The 14,976-nt window shown below is 37.4% G+C and overlaps 1 protein-coding gene across 13 annotated transcripts in view; it reads right to left on the reverse strand.

Moving 5' to 3' along the window:
• Positions 1 to 271: 271 nt before the first annotated feature.
• tacc2 (transforming, acidic coiled-coil containing protein 2) overlaps positions 272 to 14,976 on the reverse strand; it is an 83,291-nt gene continuing 68,586 nt past the window's right edge. For 5 of the 13 annotated variants that reach the window (XM_049481828.1, XM_049481825.1, XM_022684723.2 and 2 more), the window contains 10 exons: positions 14,171 to 14,230; positions 12,947 to 13,012; positions 8,794 to 8,928; positions 8,572 to 8,648; positions 6,361 to 6,404; positions 6,123 to 6,155; positions 3,630 to 3,790; positions 2,659 to 2,765; positions 2,220 to 2,340; positions 272 to 1,341 (listed from right to left, as the gene is read on the reverse strand). In XM_049481828.1, coding sequence (XP_049337785.1) covers positions 1,276 to 1,341; positions 2,220 to 2,340; positions 2,659 to 2,765; positions 3,630 to 3,790; positions 6,123 to 6,155; positions 6,361 to 6,404; positions 8,572 to 8,648; positions 8,794 to 8,928; positions 12,947 to 13,012; positions 14,171 to 14,230 — 870 coding nt within the window. In that variant the 3' untranslated portion in view covers positions 272 to 1,275. Of the gene's footprint in view, positions 1,342 to 2,219; positions 2,341 to 2,658; positions 2,766 to 3,629; positions 3,791 to 5,496; positions 5,506 to 6,122; positions 6,156 to 6,360; positions 6,405 to 8,571; positions 8,649 to 8,793; positions 8,929 to 12,946; positions 13,013 to 14,170; positions 14,231 to 14,976 lie in introns of all 13 variants that reach the window. The other 8 variants (XM_049481826.1, XM_049481823.1, XM_049481820.1 and 5 more) reach the window with 4 other exon arrangements.

Consider the following 14,976-nt stretch of genomic DNA (forward strand, 5'->3'; position numbering starts at 1 on the left):
GACAGACTATTCCTGTGCCTGTGTGTCACCGGCACTAATACTGCCTTCCAGATCTAAGCGCCTGTCTGTTGGCACACTGACAGCAGGCATCTTTTTTTGGGGGAAAAAAAGGAACTTCCAAAAAACAGTGAGATCCGATTACTGACAGTAGGATAGACCCGTTCACACCTTGAAAAGTCTTGTAATTCTCGGGGCATAATAGATTTTAGCATTTAATTACTACTGCTGCGGTGTAAAACGCTGCGTTTCGGATCAAACAGAGAGGAGCAGATGTGTTTTATTGCCATCTTTTATTGCACTTTGTAAGCAGGTGCTGTATAACAAAGTAAAAATCCCCCTTTTAGAGGAACTTCTACCGTGCCGCATCAACCAAAGCAGGACTGAGACAAACCCATTCAAACTGAAATAGCTCACCTTAAAACCAGAGACATTAGGAGGACATTATGCTCATTAACATTTCTGAATAAAATTGAAAAATAAAAATAAAATGTAAAAACTTAAAAATCGCACACCAGTTTTGCTAAGAGGCAAATAAAACAAAAGAGTATCTACAAAAATGATACACAAGGAAGCTGTTTTAACAGTACAACAGTATAAAAACTGCAGAATGTGTTCCTTTACTATATACGCAGCTCATATCCACATAAAAGGACGTTTTGAATCTACCACATGCTTTTGTTTTTAGAATATTCTCATAATCATATATATATAGATAGATAGATATCATCTTTCTTATCATCACTTGTGTTGTCAAGTTCAAAGAGGGTACCACCACAGGAATTAGATTAACAGTCAGCTCCATCAGTGGTTGTCATGGCAACATAGCAGTTAACCTCACCCTCATCCCAAGCACGCACGCACACACACACACTCACGTTCTCTTGCTCACTCACGCGGTTTCTTGCTATCTCTCGTTTCTCTCTCTCTCAGACACACACACACTCTCTCATAGAATATCTTTACTGATGGGGAGTACATCTCTAAAAACTTTCACAAGACCCTTCCTGTTGAGTGACAGGTAAGTTGGTGCACATTAAAACACATCAAAACATTACAGCATGTAATTACAGTGGAGTCACAGTCCAGAGTGTCCTCCTCGTCTGCAGGAGTCCAGTTTCATGAAGGATATCAGTAGTGTTAAAGATCTGAACATAGTCCGTGATTCTGTCCAGCACTCAAAAGGACACTCTGCTCTTCAAGATTTACTCTGCTCTACTCTGCTACGCTTCCTGTCCCGTCCTATAGAGGTGTGGACAGAGGTCATGTGATGGGCGGCTAGCTCTTCCCCATTTTGGCAATCAGCTCGTCACAGATCTTGGTTAATTCCTCGATTTCTTTGTTCTGTAAAAAAAAATAAAAATAAATAAATAATCAGTTTTAATTAATTCAGTTTTGACAATGACTAATTGAATGTGGGTTGCTGTATCACTGAATATCATTAACCCAGTCCCAGTGGATGTCAGATTAAGTACTATGTCACAAGTGCTGTGTCACACGCAGTGAAACATTTAATTAAATCACACTACAACTTTTTAGCTTTTTGCTACAGGATACAATTTCTTTTTACATTTTTGGAACAAAACTGCTCTCATTTTCCATAACTTAACTAACATATGCAGAATATACCTGCCCAGTTTCCTAGTTTTAAGTTATATTATTTATTTTACTCCAATCTTCTTCTTCTTTCAAAATCTGGAATGTTGTCTGTAATTATTCATATTGCAATATACAGTATATATATTGCAACTAGGGGTGTGCCATATCATATCGTATGCAATAATATCGCCAACATTTTTGAATATCATGAACAATATTATACCCTGAAATGTCGTGACATATCACCCACCCCTAATTATCAATCAATATGATACAATTCTTGTTTTTTTCAAATATATCAGTTAGGGGTGTGCCATATCATATTGTATGCAATAATACAATAAAATTTCATTTTAATTTTGTTGCAGTAGTGTATTCTTGATTTTTTTTTTATTCAGTGTTTTGTCATATCGCTAAGAGTATCGTTATCAGGAAAAGACTATAAAATATTGTGAAATTATTTTAGGGCCATATCGCCCACCCCTAATTACATTGCCCATTGCAATCCTACCCTATCTTAATCCATTTTATTTGTACACTACATTATACATTCCAGCATTAAAAATTGTATTAACTGTATAAAGAAAATATATAGAGAGATATGTATGAGAGTAGGGTCAAACCTTCTGATCCAGTGTTCGTTCTAGAGAATCCACCTTCATCTGTTCTTTCCTCAGACTGGCCTGGTACGCTACCTGCTCCTGCTTAGCTTTGGTACGCACTTGTGCGATTTCTGCATTGGCCCTGCAGGATGCCAAAAACAGCTTCACAGTCAGCCACTGACACTCGACATTATCAGCTTACCAACACAGCTCACTGAACTGATCAAAATATGCAGTAGAAAAAAAGCTAAACCAACAACATTTGATGACTAGAGAACTCCACACTTGTGTTTGAAACCTTGATGAAGGCCTATGTGCTTTACTATGTTGGTTACAAACAAAACATGGCCTTCTACTGCCATCAAGTGTTGCTGGTGTCACTCATTTCAATTTCGTTTGTTCTTACCAAACAAATTTACAAAAAATTTTGTACAAATAAAAGTCAGTGCACTGCACTTACTTATCCAGTTTCTCCTCAGCATGGATTTTCAGGGCCTGGTAGCGCTGCTCCTCCTTGCGCACTCGAGACAGATACTCCTGTGCGCACTTCTTCAGCACCTCCTCATTCTGTAATGGGTAGGAAAATCAAATTTGCTTACAGAGAGTAAGAACATTCAAATGAATCCACAAATCCGTTCTTTAATAGAAACAGATGTGTCAAATAATGAAGTACAAATTACTAAGTACTTTAGCAATTCTCTTTCAGACGACTTTTTACTTCACGTTCCTACATTTCAAAAATAACCTTGCTACTGCTCATTTCATTTCAGCTTGTTTTCATTCCAGCTCGTCATTGTTAGAAAAAAAGCTTATCCAGATAAATCTCTTCATACGGATACAGCAAATCTAATTGTGGTTGGATGAGAAGTATAAACATATACTACTCAGACACCCTATTGGTTTATTTGCGATCCAACAAACCTACACACATCACGCCACGTCACACTCCAGCAAGAACATAGCAGACGTATGTAGCCTAGTCGGAAGATAAATATCCTAACTAATCTTCTTTAATAGATTTACATTGTACTAAAACACATTTATTTTTTAATGAGCAACTGAAACAGGCAGCCTACTGCATTGCAAATTTCTCAACATTAACATTTAAATATAACATTAGTTTTAGGTCATTATGGCTTTTAGAAAAATGTGTTTCGGAAAGGGGGGTCATGCATTATGGGCTCCTGGCACTGCCTAAGCTTTTGTCCTCGATGCCATTTTTCTTCCTTACATTACTTTCACTTTTATACTTCAATAGAAACAAGTATTTTTATAATTTTACTTGAGTAAAAAGCTTGAGTTGATGAAAACCCTAAAATCTATACTTCCTCCTTGAGTAATGAATGTGAATTGACACCTTTGATTGTAGATTAGTGTAATGTTGTTGCGCACTTGATATTGGATGAATGTGTCAGCTAAGTGTCTGTTCACCTTGCGGAAACCTTCTAGAACATCTTTCATCTTCTCATAGCGGCGGAACAGATCAGCCAGAGACTTCTCTACCGAGTTCAGATCTGCCAGGGCCTGATCCTTTTCTAGAATCAGCTGCTGTATGGTGTGATGGGACAAGGACTTCTCCCTCTGCTCATCCTCTGAAAATATGCACACACATACAAACACAGACAAAAAGTGGTTAGACCTTAATGGAACAACCAGGTGCTTTAAAAATACTCTATTATATTAAAACACAGTTCAATTCCCTCTAAATAGCAAAAGGGGAGTCTGAGAGGAGAGTCAATATTAATGAATTCAGAATATGATATGCATTAGATCAATAATGATGATCACTAATGATAATATCTGATGATAGATTAATCACGGTTCTCCTGTATAGCATGCAGACAAGACACACAATAACACATGATGGGAAAAAAAAAGAGACGCAGCGTGAGAGATGAGACCATCACAGAGGTTCAACAGATCACTCTTTACTCAAGAGGAGTTTACAAAAGAGGCTGGGCACTTTTACTTTAAAAAAAAAAGATAAATCACTCATGCTTTAACCTACCTAACATTGAGTCCTATTTTATAACCTGTTCACAGAGTTAAGGCCATTACACACTGAGAGTAGTTTTCTAATGTAAGTTATTCTCATTTTAGAGACACATTTAAAACTTCTAAACGCAAAAATGCACCAAAATTCTATATATTTTTTTGCAGGCAACATAAGCTCTCTCCACCAATCACAGCTCTTATTGTGGCAACTTTCTTTAAACTCATATCGTGCATATTCTCCTCACCTGTTGAGCTGAATCTCCAAGATATGAAACTGAACTGTGTAGAAGCTCTCCTCAGATAAAAAAAATTGAAAGAACTCTTCCGAGTATGATGTGATTCTCTCTTCTCAGAAGGGGAATAGAGAGATTTACTGAGGAAATTAAACTTTAGAAGTAATTCTGCACAAAGCTTGCAGCTCTTTTAAGGGGAATAACTGCACCTCATTTCAAATTATACCACAATTAGTTCCAACCCTGCAATGTGATTGGCTGAGAGGTGTTCTATGAGTGCCATTATCAGCCAGAAATGCACTATAAGCGAAACTCTCCATGTATTACTTCGCCACATACAGGTAACCTAGCAACAATGCAGAGCTTACAAGTTAAACAGCGCAGCTACAAAATAGAGCAGCAAAAGTACAAATATTTTAACTCACAAACAGATCGTATTTTCTAGTCCACCTTTACTCAAAATCTTTCAATAAACATAGAAAAAACTGAAACTGTGGTATAATCGCAATAATACACTTGAGGTTCATGCTATAATATCTAATATTGGCAAAGCTGTGCTGTGGTCGTAGGCACAAGGTCACAGTGCCAATATTACACATTATAGCACGAACCTCGAGTGTATTATTGCATAATTCTACACACATTATGCAGATTTTTTTGTTTGTGGCCTGAACAACTTGGCCAAATTTTATTAAAAAAGCATAAAAAAAATTGTGGGTGAATATTTTTGTTTTGTTTTGTTTAATTTATTCACATCGTGTTCACTGTGCAATGGCCTTAACAACGGAACTACTGATTTGAAATCAAAATACTTAGATCTGTAATAGAATCCTATGTCCTCTTATGGCCACATTTCCATTCACTTTATACGCTGTCTCTATGAACTGCTGTTGATATTACTACAATTCTGAATTTGCAAGCTCTGAAACATCAAATACGATACGGAATAAAGATGCAGGAATGAAAGATGAAGGAGACTAAGATGGGCAGAGACACTCCGCCTCCTCGTGTCTACCAGACATGTGTAGACGCAACACAAACAAACAAAAAGAAGAGTCCTTGTTACTTACCCGGCATGCCTGATTGTTTTTTTAGATATTTATGGGCAAAAGAGGGAGCAAAAAAGAAAGAAGGGATTGTGTTAAGTCAAGCCAGCGGGGAGGGATATGTGGGAGCAAAGTGGTAGAGATACAGAAAAAAAATCCTCCTCCTCCCATTGAGATGTCACACGAAAAAAGAAAAAGGAAACAAGCTGAAAAAAGCAAGAAAACAGACCAGTGGAATAAACAGAGAAAAAAATGGATGGGCTAAAAACAGAGTGAATGTGGAGAAGAGAAAATGATGAAAGAGAAGCTGAACTGAGTGTGAAATGGAGCAACAAGGCTGAAACAGTCAGAACTCCAAAACAAGAAGTGTTACGAAAAAAGATGTCAAGGATTTTCAAAGCAGAAAGAAATGGGATTAAAAAGAGTTTGAGGTTAAAATAAAAGTCATTTTATTCCAAAACCTCAACATACTGTATGTCTGTGTATGTGATGGTTTTGGCAGCAAGTCCTGTTAAATGTTCAGGTGGTGAAATCCTGGTTTTAAGTGGTGATGCAAGGGACTTATTTCAGTTTTATGAAGTGAATACAAGACAAGTTGAAATGAAACAGGGGAGGGGTTGGAGGCTTGAAAGCTTGTGATTGTAACTGACCAGTGGCTGAATCCGGAAGCGTGATAGGCTTTTCTGTAAATTGAATAAAATAAAGTGGTATGTGAATATGGGTATAGACTGGGTGACTCAGGGAAGGGTGTGTGGGATTGTAGTCTTGTTTGGGTATTGTGTTTATGTAGAACAGAAGAAGACAGTTGAGCTGCCATGTGAACAGAGAGAACCAAATAAAAATGTCTGGCTGCATTTAAAAGATATTTATTTAGTATTCTGTACTCACCAATCATTTGTGCAATGGTCTTCTCGTACTCTGCAACAATTCTCCTGGAGAAGAGGGATGATATGAGTTTTAAAGTTGTTTAATACTCAAGTTACACTCATATTTTATACCGCATTAAGACATTTTAGAGATTGTTTAGACATTTTAAACAACCATGACTCATAGGCAGCTACAAATCGAATCATATAACTTATCAAGTAGTCATAGGGCATTTCTTTAAAAAGGACATTTTCTGAAGTTAAAAAGCTGGTCTCAAGCCAATGAACAATGTTGTCTTGATTGTGGGGTGAGGTGGACATTGTTGGATATTGTTGTTGAGACCAGCCGAATCCAATGCTTCTGTGTGAAATAATGTTAAATACAAACTTTACTTTTGTTACATATATTTTTCCATGTTATTATTTATATGATATTATACGATATATGATGAAATATATTCATTACTGTATAGAATAATGATTAATGAGTGGTAATGAATGTACAATCCACTTTAAACTCTTTAAGTTCTGTTTTTCCATTGTCTTCTTTTTATTTGTACATGAAGAATCATATCTTGTCTCGGTCTCAGACACTCCTGATCTCAGTCTTAACTTGGACTTTATTAATAAAAGTCTTGGTTTTGGCAAAACACCAGTTTCTTTTATTCTTCTGTTGCTGAAAGAATGAGGATAGTCTGCTTTAATGTACTATAATTGGTCTGAAAGTCTAGAAAATTCCTTTTTACAGTGTAGATGAATCAAATCACGATTCAATTGATCCAGACCAAGTCTATGTCATTTGGTGGTACCCAAATTTTGATCTTTTGGTCTAGACCACGGTTGGCGGCACCTTTCACCCCACTGATGTGGGTATAGAGCACCCTTAAAGGTAGGTGTAACATGGAAATCGCAAGTAAATTGAAAGTATATTACACTATATTGATATATCTGAACCTGTGTTCTTGGTCGTCGCAGTGGTGGGAAATATTATGTCTGCATGTAATGGTACCGTGAAGAACCATTTTATTTGAAAAGCAGGCTGCCAGCACTGCAAGCAGATGGATTAGCAATGCTTCTTCCCCTTAGCCTCTTAGGTGCTCCTTATCCTGAGGCCAATCAAGCTAATTAGGTAAGCCCTTCCCTTATCCACACTACCAGGGTAGCGTCCAGCTGGCTCCTAGTCCCTCCCTCAGCGTCCAAGCCATGCCTGCTCAAAAGGAAGGGGCTTAAAAGGGTTCATAGCGCTGGGAAAAATAACTTGTATCTATCTATTTGTGCCAAATGTGTTGAAGATAAAACTAGAGTCTGAGTCACCTCTCTCTTTCTAAAACTCTCCACACTGTCAACTGTTAGCAATATGTTGTTAGTGTTTCTTGTTCTTGATTAATGACCTACAGTATATATTCTCTTCTGCTACATCAGAGATGTTTTCAATGAGACCAGCCACTGGTTGATATACGAATGAGAGTTCTCCTACCACTCAGCATGGCGTCTGTTTATGGATCCTATACCTCAAAAAAGAGCCAATCAGCTTGCTGCTTATGCTGCGAGCAGAGGAGGGTCTGTGTGCTATATGGACATGGAGATCTAAGCAAGTGCAGCAGCCAGACCAAGTATAAAAAATCGTTTTTTTTTTTCTTTTTTTTTCTGTGTATTACTAAGCTAAATGTAATAAAAAGTCTTAAAATATATTTTTGAGATTGTTTTACGATTTTTAATCAATTTAACCATGTGCAAATTTCCAGCATTTTGGTCCTACCACTCAACATGGCGTCTGTTCATGGATAAAGTCCTACGCTTTCATAAAGAGCCAATCAGCTTGCTGCTTGCGCTGTGAGCAGAGGAGGGTCAGTGTGCTATATGGATATGGAGAGCTGAGCAAGTGCAGCAGCCAGTACAAGTATAAAAATATATATTTGTGGGTGTATTATTGAGCTAAATGTAATAAACAGTTTTGAAATATATTGTTGGGATTGTTTATAGATTCTGTTACTGAAGATAATGGCCTGATGGCACAATAAATATGGCCTCCAAAAAAAGACACTGATTGCATATAGGCAGGTGCACTTCACACCTAGGCCATATTTAATTGGCTTTATTCTCAGACCTGAGCTTTGAGAAGAAGCTGGAGAGAAAAATAAACAGATTTACAGGTGCACAGAGACTGGCATGCCAAATCTAAGCAGATCATTACAGCAGCAGATTGAATTTGAATCAACCATGACAGTCTTACTTCATCTCTTGTAGTTCCTGCTGACTCTCCTCATACTTTCTCTTCCACTCAAGAACTTCCTTTTCCTTGGAAACAACCTGATAATGAAAGTGACAGCAGATCATCTATTAGGTAATGGAATAGGTTTGTTGCTGGTTTCTGAGGTCATCCAGTATTACATGCCTATGATTCAAAAAGAAATGCTAATTTACTGTGTTGTTACAGGTGTATATTGTTATGTACCTCTTCTCTAGCTATGCCCAAAGAGTGATCCAATTCCCTGGGTAAGTAGGGGCTTTCTGTTTCGCTGTATCCTGTCCGGGAGTATATGGAGCTTTTAGATACACCACTGTCTCCAGGGGAGGCCACGTCTCTTTGCTGCATATTAAAATAAGAGAGAAAAACGGGGCCAAAACAGAAATTGAAGAGTTTTTAGTCAAGTGTCTTTGCTCTCAATGAAAAAAAAAATATATATATATAAACACATCTTCACTCATACTACAGGATTTCTGAACCAAGCCACAAGGAGGAAGCACATCATCTACAGGTTCTACAAAGCAAAGCCACAATGCCAATGAGAGCAGGCTCTTCACTCAGTTTAAAAGCTTCGCGCAGTTGGTTGGGATGAAGCTTCAGTTTGTGATTAGCCAACCACACACAGCTGAGGGGCTGCGATAGGCTGTCGGTGCCCAAAGCATGATGGTCGTGAGCGTGGGCTGCTCGTCATGAAACAGCACAGCTGCGATTGGGTCCAGGCCAGGAAGGGAGGGGGGACTTGAGGAAGGCTCAAAGATGGTCCATGTGTGTTAGTGACATGCTGGGACAACATCACAGTTAAAGGAGTAGTATGTATTCAGAGATTTTAATCATGATGATTTGCAAGAAATATAATAGCATTCATAAATACTTTCATTTTCAAATGAATCGATTTCTTTTTAAAGAAATACTGCTTTTTAAACACTATCTTCCACATCTGAAACATATGATCAGATACTGCAGATGACAATTTCCTTATCGTAAAGAAAAAAATTAAATCTCAGAACAGGGTTTGCCTATCAGAAAAAAATGGAACAGTAAAGAAAAAGCATATATCTAAACAAAAAAATGTTTTTTTTTTTACATTTTTACATTTAAACTTTTTACATTTAAATTGAGTGTTTGAATCAAAGATATTTAATGTTTTGTATAATTCATTTCATTTGCTATTATTCTTTCATTTTTGCATTTCAGCCCCGCAAAAAAATTGGGACAGTGAAATATTTACCACTTAGGAATGTTACCATTCCTTCTTAAAAGACACTTGGCACAGAGAATACCAAGCGATTAAGTGTTTCAAGTGTTATTTTTCCCATACAGTCTTACAGTGCACAACAGTATGGGGTCACAATGTTTTTTCTTTCCAAATATAATGTGTGTATGTAGTTAGGTATAGTCTTTTTGAAAAATGCAAGGCTGTTCCTAGGAAAGATGTTGCCCTAAGATCTCAATATATATAAAATCTTAATAATTAATGCTGCCATTACAGAGGTGTTCTAACACAACCTCATGAAAGACCATAAACTTGTTGCTATGAACAGTCTGCTTGGTTGTTTTCTTCTTTTGGTTCTTTGAGCTCATAACTTTTAACTTGTGATTGTAACTGTATATTGTAGTGCTTGTCAAAGGTTTACCTTTACTTTCTAAAACTCTAATTTACTGGCTCTGAATGGCCGCATTCCAACTTATTTTGGAATGCGTTGCATGCCTGAAATGCAGGGATTGGTATTAACATAAAATATTGTATTAACATAAAATATCTTTGGTTCATACTGTCTTCAATAAAAGTAAAAATAATATATAAATAATTGCATGAAACACTTTTTTCTGACTTGGGGGTAGTAAATGTTCTGTTCTTTTATTAAGTGCAGAGAAAAAATTAACATTATTGTCCTTGTTTCGTCCATTATATGCAACAGATGTGGCAGACAAAGACTAGGCTAAAAGTTATGGAGTATTTCTTTACTGTAATTTCTACACAACTAACCAGTTAAAACCAAACCAGGTAACTCAGTAACTTTCTTTAAAAACCATGAAAAGTTCACTGTCAGCCAAACTAAATCCATATCAAATTACTAAAAATCAATTAATGATCCATGATGCACCTACACTCTGGAAAAAAGCAGATTACATGAATATCCTTTTCCACAAACAGTGAAAGAAAAGGAAAACAGCCCTGAGATACCTGCTTCAGAACCGAAATTTCCTTTAGCTGAAAAGGAAAACCTTCCACAATCTGAATGCGATGGGTCATATAAGGGTCAGCTTTTCTCTGACCTTATGTATTTCCAAAGCATTATATGGAGAAGCAGTAATGTGGTCATCATGATGATTTCATAGCTCTTTAACCCACCTGCTGATCTGAGCAGATTAAATCATTCTAACAGAGGTGGATTAGGAGATTATATGATTGGGCTGTGGCTTTACAGAGGGCAGGGGGCCCATGGCACAATGCAAATACATGATTCTTGGGGGTGGTGTCTACAGCATTTAAAATAATGCCATTATTCTAAATTCTATGTAGGTCCACTGTTGTTGGGGAGAAAAATGCATTCCGCAGCTCGAATAGAAGCAGTCAGTGGGCTTACTCTTCAGCAATGTAAGTCAATCTTATTTAAAACTGATCTAAATACACAATCCATCTGGACAAGCTGTATGAGGCGTTTATTAGAAATAAGTAGGTGAGAGGATTTTTAAACATGGCTGATTTGACTGATAAGGTAAAGTTAGGAGTTAAATCAGTAATCATACCGCAGTTAAAACCTTAATCTGGATGGAGCTCATATAAGCATAAACATACTGCATTACCTAACATAAAGGCTTTATAAACCAAACTAGTGATAAAGAAGCTACGGTTTACTGAGCTTAATTTATAAAATATGTCAGACCATCATACATTGAGCTTTATTATTTATTTTTTTATTTTTCACACTATAAGGCGCATCAGATTATAAGGGGCACTATCAATAAACATCTATTTTCTGGTCTATTTTCATACATAAGGTGCACTAGATTATAAATTGCATTGTGCAGCACTAGTAAAGAACAGCTGAGTTGTGGTGGTGGTGGTGGGTTAACTAAGTTAAGTAAAGCTAAGCTAAGTAAACAAAACTGTAATTATTAAAAATAAAACACCTTCTTTAAAGTCAAACAAGCACTGGATGTTAATCTACACATATTTCTGTCCTGAAAACTATTTATTTGGGTGAATAAAGCACTTCTGTTTATATACAGTAAGCTTAGATTGCAAAATTTCTCCAGCACCAAGGCATTAGCATTAGCCGCTAACCGCTAGCACTACACTAAGGAACCCTGAGTATTCCAGTAAAGCAAAGGCAATATAAGCTAGCGCTTCATCTCACGTAGCTTGTTTTAACACGGTAAACGTAAACGCACAGGCTACCTCTGAACAGCAAAAGAGCTAGCTCTTAGTGGCTAATGCTAATGCTAGCTAAGGTGAGCAGTAGGCTACAGAGGCAGATAATACTCACCTCTGCACAGCGCAAAAAGCTAGCGCTTAGCACAGTTAGCAGCTAATGTTAATACCGCTCCAGCCTCTGTACTGAAGAAACTTCACTGAAACTCCTGTATAACGCTGTAATTATTAAAAAAAAAAAACACCTCCTTTAAAGTCAAACGAGCACTGGATGTTAATCTACACATATTTCTCTCCTGAAAATGATTTATTTGGGTGAACAAAATGCTTCTGTTTATTTACAGTAAGTTTAGATTCCAAAATTTCTCCAGCACTAAGGCATTAGCATTAGCCGCTAACCGCAAGCACTACACTAAGGAACCCTGAGTATTCCGGTAAAGCAAGGACAATGTTAGCTAGCGCCTTGTCCTACGTAGCTTGTTTTAACACGGTAAACACACAGGCTATGTTCTGATATACTCACCTCTGAACAGCAAAAGGCCTCTTAGTGGCTAATGCTAATGCTAGTTAAGGTTAGCAGTAGGCTACAGAGGCAGATAATACTCACCTCTGCATGGCGCAAAAAACTAGCGCTTAGCACAGTTAGCGGCTAATGTTAATACTGCTCCAGCCTCGGTATTGGAGAAACTTCACTGAAATTCAGCAGAGTGGCTTTACTGCTCCCTACAACCTGGTAAAATTCATACATAAAGCGCACCGGATTATAAGGCACACTGATGATTTTTTGGAAAATTAAAGGATTTTAAGTGCACCTTATGTGACAGACCACACTGTATTCTAATTAGCCATTGAGTAAATATGGTGTAAACATGCTATGTCTAATCCACCACATAACCGCTAGCTACTACAGTATTTCTAACCATATATCAAAAGGTCCTATAGCTTGTGGAAGTTCCAAATGGTGTGAGGGACCTCATTCTGTACCTGTGAATACTGGGGTGATCTTCGACAGAGTTTTACCTCTGTCTGAGCAGACCTGTCTGCAGACTTCTAGGAAAATAATCAAAGCATTTTGAGAGAGGCGCATTGTAAAAAAAAGTTGAACAGAATGCAGGAGAAACCGGTGCTGCCATGTCTGAATAAAACAAAAAATAATGTCATGTCTGTATAATGTGTCGAGATGAATAGTAATGTCTTTTAGCTTTGGAATATAACAAATGACAATAGGTAAATCATTTGATTTTCAGTATTAGAAACAGATAAGTGCATTTCAGTTTACTGTAAGTAGTGAACAAACTCTTAAGCAAACATTTTAACAAGGATGGAAAACATACTTAAAGGAATACAGTATTTTAATCTAATCTAATTTCTGCAAATGTTCTTAATTGACAATTTTGATGGTTATTCTTGTACTTAACCCTGGTTTTGTCTTAAGGGTCAAAAATTACCCTACTCACATTTTATCTTAAATTTTAATTAGTCATTCTAGACTGACCCCCACACTAGAATAAATATAACACTGCTTTTGTACTTCTACTTTTCAGTACTTTTTACCCTTTACTTTTTTTTTTTTTTACCCTTTTACATTTTTCAGAATTTTCTCCCCACTTAGCCGAGCCAATTAACCAAGCCACTCTCCTGGAGTACCACCCAAATAGAGCAAGGCCAACTGTACTCTCGTATGCTCCAGCTACTGGCAAATCAGCACGACCTGTCAGTTTCCTCAGGCAATAGTGTCTTTGTACATTTACTTTAAATAAAAGCAGCACATCACAAATTTTTAATCACAAATATTCAATTGTCTTTTGGTTATTTTCATCCTCCAGGATTACACAGAGTTAAAAAAGAACAGCAAAATCCATAACTTATCAATGAAAAATTAAGTTCACCAGAGTCAGGTGTCAGGCGTGCTTGTTTTTACTTGGTTAGAATTAAAAACCTGCAGACACAATTCATTGTGGACAGCATTTGGCAGCCAAGACATACAGAAAACTGGAGTATACAGAATTATTCCTTTAAGGGTAGTTTAGTTTCTAGTAGACAAAAGAGAAGGTAGGTAAGTAGAATGGGAGGTTTCAACAGCTAGTTTATTAGCCCAGGGAAGGTTTACAATTCACAGAGGTTCAACCCAGAGGGAAAGGGTGAAGGAGATAACACCAATGGGTTGCTTCTAGTTCGGCTGGGTTAGATTTCTCTCAATCCTCTTACTTTAGACATGGCAGAACTGTTGATATTCCACCGGCGTGGGCTGGGCTTCTTGAGCCGAGACTGTGGAGCATGCGAGACAAGAATGTGAGCATGGGGTGGGAATAACACACATGAGGTGTGAACAGTGTGAGGTGTGAACATGTGCAAATGATTTCACTGGTAAATCTTTCACCTGAGAGCTACTTATTTAAAAATGGATTCCTTTTCCTAAGTAAGTACAACTCAATGAGTCAATATGCGAACTCACCAAATTTGACCAGTGTGAAAGCCAGACACTAAGCAAAACTAATCAAAGCTCAAGTTTGCATGATAATTTATCAGCAATGTCTTGTTCAGACATACAGATGGCCTGTATGTCCTTGGTATTCCAGTGTGTTAGTGTCAACTAGTCACAATCAGATTCATAAATCAGGAACAATGTGACTAGGAATGTAATGAGGAAAATATTGGAATCTTTGTACCCTTTTCTGAGTGGTTTAGCTTAAATTCTTGAAACAAAAGCTGTAGAGTTAAATTGCATGTATTATAATGAGATTCATTACAGTAGAACAAGCTGAAAGACAGTGCAGCTTCCCAAGTCACATTGATCTTCATACCTAAGCATCTTCTGTCCAGGCAAAACATGCAGGATTGTCACAAAGCCCTCAGAGAAGACACACCTCTCTCTTTCTCAAGAGGGTGTCGGTTTAGGACATAGCAGCACCAATAAGGGAGCAGGGAGCTAGGTTATTGATGTCAGTGAATGTGGATGTTGGGCCACTCCCACAATGTTGAGGTAGTATATGGGGTTATGCACTCACTCACAC

Source organism: Astyanax mexicanus, chromosome 7 (genome assembly GCF_023375975.1).
Source record: "Astyanax mexicanus isolate ESR-SI-001 chromosome 7, AstMex3_surface, whole genome shotgun sequence".
In the NCBI taxonomy this organism is placed as follows: Eukaryota; Metazoa; Chordata; class Actinopteri; order Characiformes; family Acestrorhamphidae; genus Astyanax; species Astyanax mexicanus.